General features: G+C 30.7%; 3 protein-coding genes across 4 annotated transcripts in view; 1 reads left to right on the top strand and 2 right to left on the bottom strand.

Moving 5' to 3' along the window:
- The window catches only part of spg (dedicator of cytokinesis spg), a 113166-nt gene that overhangs the window by 30126 nt on the left and 72028 nt on the right, over positions 1-11012 (top strand). The gene's annotated exons all lie outside the window — the stretch shown is intronic.
- On the bottom strand, positions 266-5940 carry LOC149374766 (innexin inx3-like). Of its 2 annotated transcripts, none has more exons than XM_089592034.1 (5): positions 5893-5940; positions 3139-3318; positions 2248-2648; positions 1562-1957; positions 266-684 (listed from the first exon to the last, which is right to left on the bottom strand). In XM_089592034.1, exons 2-5 carry the CDS (start codon positions 3299-3301, stop codon positions 523-525), a joined length of 1122 nt encoding a protein of 373 aa, XP_089448160.1. In that variant the 5' UTR covers positions 3302-3318; positions 5893-5940; the 3' UTR covers positions 266-522. The 2 variants fall into 2 exon arrangements, with proteins under 2 accessions (XP_089448160.1, XP_089448161.1); XM_089592035.1 differs by lacking the exon at positions 5893-5940 and adding an exon at positions 4677-4729.
- Positions 6434-9935, bottom strand: LOC106639053 (innexin inx3). Its single transcript, XM_014352490.2, has 5 exons — positions 9712-9935; positions 9135-9323; positions 8132-8541; positions 7142-7537; positions 6434-6700 (listed from the first exon to the last, which is right to left on the bottom strand). The coding sequence occupies exons 2-5, from the start codon at positions 9304-9306 to the stop codon at positions 6554-6556; spliced, it is 1125 nt and encodes a 374-aa protein (XP_014207976.2). The 5' UTR covers positions 9307-9323; positions 9712-9935; the 3' UTR covers positions 6434-6553.

Raw genomic sequence — 11012 nt, 5'->3', positions numbered from 1 at the left:
CTTAATAATAATAATGTTAATAATAACAATAATAACAAAAATAATAGCAATAATAATATTAATAATAACACCAACAATAATAAGTAATCATTCAAGCTAAGAATATTGACAGGAATTGTAAAGAGTGGGCACTATACACATATTTTCTGATACCAATGAGTCTTGATCTACGCAATCGGTATATCATCGCTTAAGAAATAATTTATTGAAAATTTTTATAAAATTTTGTTTGTAATGATTTATATACAAACAATCAAATCTGACTTTGACTTATGATTAATGACCTTAAATAATCAATAATTAGATAGTTTTGGATACCAACAGTCATGGTATCGATGATTTACGTAGTCTCTTTAAATTATGTTGAACAGTTAGAAAAAACAATTGTATTGCTCTATTCTGCTCGTCACCATACCGAATGTGAGTTTCGTTTGGAAAGTTTGTGTGTACAATCCTTTGAGTAATACATCGTCTTTGAGATTCTCCGTTTCAATTTTCAGTTTAGCTCCACTAGTTAACAATTCAATCGTTCTTGTTAGAAAAGTTCTCAATAGAGAATAACTCAATTGAGTTTCTGTTAGAAGAGTCAATTTGCAAGTAGTGGTGCAACTCTTCAAGTAGTTCATTGAAGTATACAACGTTCATGTTTTTACCCAAGAAATGGAGTAGCAGAAAGTCACCAATCTAGAAGTAAAGGGTAAAAGTTTTTGCAATGGACTTTTTAAATTAAGAAAGCTTATGTACTTGAGATAGATTAGAATAATTAGAAAAAATAATTAGTCTTTTAAAATTACTTAAATGAAGCAAAGGTACCATTAAATTTAGTCGTTGATGAAACCATTAGCAATACTAAAAATTAATGTACGTTTTTCATGTTAAAAAATTAACATAGATGTCTTAAAAGTTACACAAAATATCTTTTATATTATTGCAACATGAATGCTAATTTTTGTTGATTTGGAAATATTTATCAAGCGTATAAAAATGAATAATCGAAAAAAATCTATGACGTATGTACAGCATTCTGCATACCTACATATTTACAGTAGTATACTTTATGATGAGATCTTTTTTCATTAAGGAAGGTATGATAAGTATAAATATACGTAAATAATCAATTCTGATTGAATGTACGGTTCGCAGCTATCTTTTAAAAAGCCAAATTAATTTTTTATGGGTTTAAGTTGAAATAAATAGAGAGAGATTAAGATAAAAAATTTGAGATATTTTAAAATGCTATCTATGTATAAACTACGTAACAGTAAATTAGTAACTTTTGATGTTATAATATTTAATATTGCATTGATCCTCATAAGTTATGAATTATAAATCTAAAAAAGTGGTGATTTTTTTATGTATTTATTTTGTTTGTAATATTATTATATCATCAAAGTAATTATAAACGCTATGTTGGAAAAAATGCTAATAAGCTATAATATTAATAAACAAAGGTCTTATATTGATGAGAACAGTAAGAAGTAATGAATGGAGTAAGGTATAATAACTCGATAAGGTGAGAATTAGTAATAAAACGCAGATTTTTCCGTAATCGACGACTTACCTGAGTATTCTTCACTAGAGTCTTAGTACCAAGCTTATTTCTGAACTTAAATCTTGAATGGAGAAGAAATTCTCGAAAAATAGGTACCAGTATAATAATAGCTCTGTAGATCAGTATAACTCCAGATGTTACTACGAGTACTAAGAACCAAAACCAGATGAAAAGGTAGATCTTTTCGTTGATAATATTGACAGCCAAAACACACAGAGCATCTCGTTTTTCTATTGTTCCTGATGGGCCGTACTTGTGAAACGTACATTTGGTCAATCGTGGAAATATTTTGATCATTGGATCATCGCGTTCATCTGGATCCGCATTGATAAACGCAAGCCAATCACTGCCGTAGTTTAAAAAGTTACCACCCAGAAAACTATTCATTAGTAAAATGTTGGTCACCTAAAATTCCGTGAATTAATTAAATAGTTTTTAATTGTGTTAGCTGTTTGTAATTATGCAGGGGAATCTACATTAATCGATATTAATATGATATCTGTGTTAAAGAATTAACAAGAAAATGCCTGGCTAGTAAACGTTTTTTAAAAATTATCCTACTGTGAAAATAATACGTCACATCTACCGTTATCGGGACATATGGTTTTTATACGATGTAGCAACAGTTTTACCATCTTAATTGATCAAAAGCTCATCAGTCATCTAAAACTAAAGTAACAAAGTATAAAACTCACCACATTGACGAAATTCAAGACCTCGCAAAAAAAGTATACAGCCGCATATGTATTATGCAGGTGTAGAGTTTCGTAGATGTACTTTGCAAGATTCTGCGTACGAGTTCTTCGTTCGATCTTTGAGTCAGTAATAATACCTCGCATATTTTCTGATATAATTTGTACCTTCCCGCTCTCCCAGTATTTCCACAACCAATGAGGTATGTAGAATAGGACAGCTTGGAAGAATAGTACGAATGGCACCCACTGGTAGTAGGATTGGTAATGTTTTTCTTCACCACCTTTATTGTACTCGTTACCCAAGTTATCATTCATTTTTGGTAGGATGAAGGTAGACGTTATCCAACAATACGTTCGGAGCGCTGAAGATCTTTCCTCTGACAAGCATTCGATGGAATTCTCTGTAGGAGTTAGAAGGTTATTGTGAATGAGATTAGGAATTTCTTTTGATTTATACCTATCAGGGTAGAACTTTGAAAATCAATTCCTTCAAAAATGTAAGCAATAAGAGAGGTACTGGTTAACTTGCGTAAAGTCACTATTCCAATTATTATGCACATGAAATATTTATTTTTTTAAAACTTATTTGAAATTGACGATTTAACGTATGTACTCGCGTTTGTCTATTCAATAAAATGTGTCTTAAATAATATAAAAGTTTGCCAACACTTACAGACATCTAATTACGTATATTAATTTTGAGTTACGTAATACTTAAAACAGTAGAAAATGTTTGTGCTTAGTTATTTTTCATAAATGTTTTTTATATAAGTAAAATTAATAATATTTAAGCTATTCTATGTCATTGACGTAAGTAGAATAACAATTTCAACAATTGTTAAGTGACCACTATATATAGAGAATATTCATTTAAAACTGTCGAGTACTTACCGGATAAGTAGCTTGTTGTAACTAGTAGACTACTGGCAAAGAGGATAGCCGAAGTGAATCTATAGTGTAATCTGAAGGCTACATTATCGATAACGGCATGATCGATTAAATTTCGTACTCTAAAAAATTTAGAGATACCCGTGAATAGTTCTAACATAGCCATCTTTCTCGGCTTTTACGCTGTAAAAAATATGAATATAATTATTATTAGATAGTATGTATTCATCTGAACACATAACATGTACATCAGCATTTTTCTGTCATGTTTAAAGTCAAGGACATGAATTAAATTGTTTGTGCCTGTCCGCGGTTGAGAGACATTTAATAACAGCATGTGATATAACTTTAAACTGGCTTATGTATCTTAAAATTTTAACCCTGAAGTATCTTACATATAGATACTTAAGACATCTATCTTATAAAGAGATTAACTCAATGAAACATGATTCAAGTACCAAGAAATTTCAACATACTCATATTAAGTTGAGTTTTGTAGTTTGAGGATATTTTGTCATTGCTTTTATATGTAGTTAGAAAGCACATTACGCTGATTTATTAAAAAAGTGAATACCCGAAAATATTTTGTCATCGTTAAATTAATGTTTAGATTATAAGCTTTTTAATAAATCAACACACGGTTAAGCGTCATATCACGTAAAAAAACAAATTTCTGGTTATTGTCTTGGAATTTTCAATAACACTATGAAATAGCTTTTTTTATTTTTAACCCTTAATTAAAATAGTAGATTTCTAACTTAAAATGACGCATATCGTCAGGGCAAGCACCGAAATTGAGGGATTCCTCGTGCTTACCCTGGTCGGATGTGAATTAAATGTGAACCATAAATTTTTTTTAATGTATGGGCAGAGAAAACGTTTAAAGGTAAAAAATGGCAAGATAGAAAAATATTGGTTTTTTTTTTAAATTTCCTTAGCAATCGTAGAGTAAAGATTTGTTTTACTAAATAATTGTAATACGAATATAAAGTTGTATTTTTAATTTAAAACAATGGGAACTTTATTACTCAAATCTGTATTGTGGTGATTAACATGTACATATATGTCTGTATAAACATATTTAAAAAACGGAAACACAAGGAGGTCTATCAAATTATAGAAAATAAAAGCAAATTCTACATATTCATACATGTATAAAAAGTATTTTATCAAAAAACCGTACAACCTCGTATAAAATGAAAAAAAGGTTTTAGTTTAAAAATAGAACAGTAAGAAACGTTATCATACTACGATATTTTACATTCTTCAATATTTTATAATAATACATACATTTTTCACCATTTACAGCCTAAAGAAAAATAAAATTTACTGTCGCTAAAGTATTACTGGATTTTCCAAATTTTTAAAGCAACAGTTAATTGAACTCAGTTGAATATAAATAAAATTGTTTCACAGAAAATATTACACTACCTGAAAAAAACTTTTAAGGAGCTGAGTAATAATCCAAAAAACAGTTGCACTAAGAATAAATTGTAGCTATAGGTACGAAGAGAAGAGTATACATGCACGCATGTACTTACACTTTATGAAATGAGTTTTCCAAATGAGTGAACTTGCTTGCGTTCGATGTTAAACGAGTATATTATATACAAATAGTAGGGGGGGGGGGGGGTTCCGTACCTCGGGTCGCTTCAATCGTCACCTCCTACTTATGAAAAAAAAAAATGGTGGAGGGGTCTTGAGATTTCTAATACTTAGAAACGAAGTTGATTCATACCTGAACGAAACACTATCAGACATTAATTTTAACAGCCACTCGTGTGTTACTCATACGTACACACCTTTCTCGTAAAAGTTTAGTATAAATATCTCAAAATTGTTTCGCTACTATTTTGTATTCAAATGAAACTAGTAATGAAATAAAAATCAGATACAAAAAAAAATGTTGGTGAAATAGTGTTTATTAGGTAAGTATGAGCTAGTAAGTACAAACTACTTACTCAGGCAGATATAATATATACAACATATTATGTTGTTCGGCTCTGCTTTTAGAATATTTTGGCTTTCTACATATGATCCACATGCTTATAACACGTATTGTATGGATACCTTTGGATTTGTAAGGATTTATAATTGAAATTCATCTCAATGAAACTGTAATTGCATCAGTGAAGGTGCCCTGAGCCGTGCAGAGTAGCATACTTCAAAATTTTTTTTACACTGATTGAACGTAAGATTATTAAAAGATTATTATTTAACTATAAATTTTTAACAGTTGAAGCTCTTTTGCGTGTAAGCACTTTGTACATACTAGTCAATACACTCCTAATAAATACTATTTTACTCAAATTCACTTTGTAAATTTCTTAATTTTAATACTGTGGGATGCTTATGCATGTAGGTATGTGTCAACACATGTATTGTCAAAATTAGCATCGGATAATTCAGGGGCCCCGAAAACCCTCACGCGTTTTTCTTCATCCATACTTTATAATGATAAAGAACTTGAGTAATAGAATTACTGACTATAAATTATTCATTTCGTATAGAATCAGTGGTGACATCTATAATGCAACGCCTGTTGCAATATCAGCTCGAACAGGCGAGTTTCCTGTCGTAAGTAACGTGAGAAGCATTCAGAAGAGTAAAAGTTATAAAATGTAAAAAAAAAAAAAATTGAAAGTGTTCTCTGCATAACGTTTTGATATTGGGGTGCTTAAATGAGCTCTGATTTGATTAAATGTGAGGAAGTTGTGGTAAAATTATTTATAGAAACATCCAGTATGGTTTACTTACGTTTTATATACTGCTGGTAATGTATACTACATGCGGCTCTGTAAGCTGTGTTCATACTGGCGGCCGTTACGTCGTTTTATCTATCTCCCCCCCTCTAGTAGCCTTTAGTTGTACTGGGCGAGAGAGTTAAGTCAAAGGAAATTCATAGGGAGACCGGGCTATATAGGGTTCCGGGGTTATTCGAACACTTGCTATTATTTTCAAACTAACGATAATAAAAAAAAAGGAAATTAAAGTGCAGAGTCTAATCAAACTTTTCAAAGTTTAATATTTTATCTTACGAAATTCAGCGTTAATTACATTTACGTTCTAATGAATGCATCAGATAGTGTTGCCATTTACAGGACACATTTAGGAATAATCACTTCATTTCTGGTATACATAATTTCGATTTTAACGAGTTAGAGTTTTGTCTATGAAATACAATAATATCAGGAGATAGTCCTCTGACGTATTTTATCTATGAATTTTTAATGACAACTTGTTTTTCACTAAACTCTGTTTTAACAAAAAAAAAAAAAAAAAAAAAAAAATGTGCCAATGGAACAAACACCCAACTAGGAAAAACAATACAGTTATCACTTTCATTTACATTATCCGGTTGTACAGTATAAGTATAAAAATCATTCTTTTTTACACGATCGTAGTATGTACGGATGGCTTATAAGGTTCTTCTTAGACTGTTACATTTGGCTCCGTTGCTCAGTAAACTTGAGCGTAGTTGGTTTTCCAACTCTTTCAGAACTTCGTTGAAGTATATTCCATTTATGTTCTGACCGAGGAGGTAGAGCAGCAGAAAGTCACCTATCTGAAAGTTAATGAAACGTTAAAATGAATAATTTTTTCATTGGTATTGCTCTTACAACTTCTGAATATTTTTGGAAATAAAATATACTCCTACAACTGTTTTGAACCAATAGTAATACAATATAGAATCAGATAAAAATATATTATGTGAACAGCAATCAGTTACTGAAATCTAGAACTTGTGTTCTTTTTGTTTATTATCATTTAATTTGCAGATATTCTTTGTTACTAACATGTTTCAAAACTCTTTTATGTAGTTAATTATACTTATGTATGATACAATAAATATATTTATTACAACTATAAATTCATATTTATACTATCTAATTTTAGAACACTAATATTAAACAAGATTGAAACAAAAATATGAAAATACACGATCAATGTGCTACTTGATATTATAATCTAAATTAAATGAATTATATTTGAATTGATGACTTACTTGGGTTTCCTCTACCAAAATCTTAACACCCGGCTTAGAGTGAAACTTGAACATCTTTTGGAGAATTAACTCTCGAGAGATGGGTAATAATACGATTATCATGCTGTAAATAATAGCGGCCCCGGACATGATGGCGAGTATGATGAACCAAAACCAAAGGAATATGTAGATTTTTTCGTTCACAACGTTGAGGGCTAAGATGCACAGGGCATCGTGATTCTGAATAGATCCCGATACGCCGTACTTGTAGAAAATACATTTGGTCATCCGGGGAAAAATTTCGATCATTGGATCGTTACGTTCATCTTGATCCGCATTAACAAACGAAAACATTTTCAAGCCATAGGTTAAAAAACTACCACCTAGAAATTTGTCCAGCATGAAGATGTTGGTCAGCTTAAAAAAATCAAAGAAAACAATTGTCATTTATTGATATTAAATTTCAGTTAGTTAATGAATTATTAATAAATTAGAAAAAAAAATTTTTAACAAGGGGCGTTTAATTATAACTTTGAAGACTTTTCAAATGTGTTTCATTTGCATACAAATTTTTGTGTTTGATTTTTTATGTCAAAAAATAAATAGTCTAACCGAGTGAAAGCTAGAGGATTGAAAAATTTTTTATTGTCATTTGAAATTTCTATTTTAAAATTTGAAAAAGTGGTTTGGAAAAAGGAAACCCAAATGGCGATGAAATTTTTTGAGTTTAAAAAGTTTTTTTTTTTTCGCTTGGGTGAGACGATGTACTTGTTGTTATACCGCATCTATATGTGCAATAGATATACTTGGACGTTTTGTCGTACTTTAAAACAAAATAGCCTTTGACATTAGAATTGGGGCTTTTTTATTTTCTAAAATAAAAAAACGTATCACAGTTAAATTAAACATATTCAACTTCAAAATTTCAGCCTCAGACTGGAATTATACATGGGCATGTGAGTCATATAATGATTATATACATTCACAATTTCCAAACTCGATCTAACTCACCACATTGACAAAATTCAAAACTTCGCAGAAAAAGTAAACGATTGCATAGCTGTTATGCAGGTGTAGCGTGTCGTAGATATATTGTACAAGCCGCTGAGTAGAAGTTTTCCGTTTACTGTGTGCGTCCACAGTAGAACCTCGGATTCCGTCGGAGATAGCTTTAATCTTGCCACCTTCCCACTGTTTCCATATCCAGTGGGGTATGTAAAACAATATACCCTGCACGAATAGCGTGAACGGTACCCACTGATAATAAAATTGGTATTTTTTTTCTTTCTTGTAATCGTTGCCCAAGCCAATGATGTCATTTTTTTCACTTTTTATAGTATACGTGGGGAAGATCCAGCAATAGGAATTTATTACTTTTTCGTTGTCTTCCGTACCTTCCGTGAGACATTTTATAGGATCACCTACGAAAATGAGAAACTTTTTAATCACGAGTCAAATGATTACTTCAAAATTTATTTTTATGTAATTTTACGCGCAGTACTATTAATTAATTCATGATTTAAGTTTTTTTGTTTTACCTCATAAAAACATTCAACATTAAAAGTCTATGCTATATATTTGTTTGAGTACTGCCTGATTCTAAAATATTAATATCAAAAGAGGGTGGTCCTATTGTAGAGAAAATTTTTAATTGGTTGAACAAATTTTTTAGGTGGGTAAGTTTCATAGAAAGATAATTCCAATAAAGATATCCAGTAGTACTGATTATTGAAATTGAAATCATACAGAAAAGTGTTGGTGAAAACGTAGGGCTTACGCTAATTTTCAGGCACGGCTGCTTCACAAAAGTGCCTTATTTACATGTAGTTAATTTACTGCACATTCCAATTAATTTTTGTTTCAAAAATGTGTTGCAGCATTGACTAATAAAATTGCATAAATCAGTGAATTCAAAGTATGAAAAAAAAAAAAAAATCGATAGCTGTTACTGTAGGGTGATGCTTCAAATTTATTTCATGGGGTACGCACGAGTGGGGTAAGCTAATGTACTCACCTATCAGATGATTTGCTGTGACTACCAAGCAACAGGTGAAGATAATCGCGCAGGTGATTTTATAGTGCGCTCTAAAGACTACATTATCTATAACTGCTTTATCCGCCAAATATCGTATTTTTAAAAAACCAGTAATGACTGACAGTAGTCCAAAAAGTCCGGCCGCCGCCATCGTGGACAGATTTTTTGCTGTTAAACAAAAAAACAAACATAAGTACAATGAAGGACACCTTATTTATGCACAAATAGTCCGTAAAAATGACTTACATTCATAATGAAGTAAAAAAAAAGTAACCACTTGTAATATTTATGACACTAGGTTTATGTGAAACAAATTTTGAACGAAAAATAAATGTGGTATAAGTTAATGATGTAGCACAAATGTATCATCATTTTTTAATTTTTTTATGGAAATCGGGCTACGATTAATATACCTTAAATTTATTTGACGTCAAAAGACAGGCTGAAAATGGTTGAATGCGAAAAAACGCTAGCTTGACTTGTAGCTTGACTTGTAAAGTATAAATGGATCAAAGTGATAACTGGAAGGGTACAAAAGTATAAAAAGTTATCTTACCAACAAACAAAGCTTTTTCACTGTAGACAGTTTGTCGTCGTACAAGTCGTAAATAAAACTAAATGTTCAAATGTTGCACGATAATATGAACACAAAACCAAACTGAGCTTGATGAAAATAAAAATTAATATCCCACTGGGGTAGGAACAACAATCACTACTGCGTTAAAAGTGATTCCATGGCAGGGCCTTGAGGACGAAGTAGGTATATCCCATTATCACAATCCGAGCTGTAGTTAGGAAATGAGTAATGAACTGTTAATGTTGCGATGGTCACGTATACGTAATTGACAAAGATCGTACTGATAACAAAGGGTCTTGATTCGCCCCTAGTTCCAGTGAATTGTAATTTCACTTTGTGTCCACAAACTTTACTTTGTGTTGCTATACGTACCATATGTTTCGAATAGTCTAAGTTATTTGATTGTTTTTATCAAAAAGTATACATTTTTTTTCTAAGACTATTTTATATAGCACATGCCTAATTATACATGGCAGAAGGTGATCTACCGTGAGCTGCTTAAAAAAAGTACTATTTAACAATTTACACGTAGCATATTTTTAATGCCAACTAATATTTATTTTATGGAAATAGATGTTCAGTGATACATTAACCATGTAGATGTACTTTTTTTCACAATGTCTTAGAATCGACAGCGTCTGGGTTGCAAAATATCTTTACTTTCTTAAAAAGTCTTTACTCTTATAAAGTCGATTATCTTTATGACGCAATTGTAAAATATGAGCAGATTTGATTGATATTATGTATATATGACCAGAGAGCTATAATAGCTTTCAGGAACTAATGTCACTCTTTCAACTTCACCTTGACTGTGTGTATAGTATTGTGAAACAGTAGTTCCTTAAATTTCGTGCATGTGTATATGTATGACAATGTAAAGTATCCTAACTGATAATTTTAAGAAAATAAAGATAATATTAACAATATTTATTTCTTTTTAAATTTAATCTAACTTGTAGGGGATTTACATTAAAAATTTTATTGCGTTTTTCAGGTAGATAATTAGAAAAATTGGATGTAGAAAAATGAAAAATCATTGTTTATTGAGTATTTTTTGATAATCTGCCTGACAGATTCAATACAATAAGGAATTTTTATCGTGGCGGATTCCAATGATACAAGTGTACTTGGAAATAATTGTATTTCATGTTAACGTACATTCCAACTAAAGCATGCACATATTTGGTGGAGATCAAGTGCTTGTTTACATTAAACATGTTTGATATGTGTACATACACACACTCACACGTATCGTAAACTTATTAATTTTTAATCATACT

Source organism: Copidosoma floridanum, unplaced genomic scaffold, assembly GCF_036245765.1.
Source record: "Copidosoma floridanum isolate Cflo_tuat_1 unplaced genomic scaffold, Cflo_Japanese_pri ptg000014l, whole genome shotgun sequence".
NCBI lineage: Eukaryota > Metazoa > Arthropoda > Insecta > Hymenoptera > Encyrtidae > Copidosoma > Copidosoma floridanum.
The sequence above is the reverse complement of the archived record's forward strand: the minus strand, read 5'-3'. Positions and strand labels throughout refer to the sequence as shown.

Bases quoted from the DNA above. Each gene is read 5' to 3' on its own strand.
- LOC149374766 (XM_089592034.1), bottom strand. From the start codon at position 3,301: ATGGCTATGTTAGAACTATTCACGGGTATCTCTAAATTTTTTAGAGTA. The intron at 2,649-3,138 runs GTAAGTACTCGA...TAACTCCTACAG, and splicing joins TACAACAAGCTACTTATCCG to AGAATTCCATCGAATGCTTG. The intron at 685-1,561 runs GTAAGTCGTCGA...CTTTACTTCTAG, and splicing joins CTCTAGTGAAGAATACTCAG to ATTGGTGACTTTCTGCTACT.
- LOC106639053 (XM_014352490.2), bottom strand. From the start codon at position 9,306: ATGGCGGCGGCCGGACTTTTTGGACTACTGTCAGTCATTACTGGTTTT. The intron at 8,542-9,134 runs GTGAGTACATTA...TCATTTTCGTAG, and splicing joins CACAGCAAATCATCTGATAG to GTGATCCTATAAAATGTCTC. The intron at 7,538-8,131 runs GTGAGTTAGATC...GATTTTTTTAAG, and splicing joins TTTTGAATTTTGTCAATGTG to CTGACCAACATCTTCATGCT.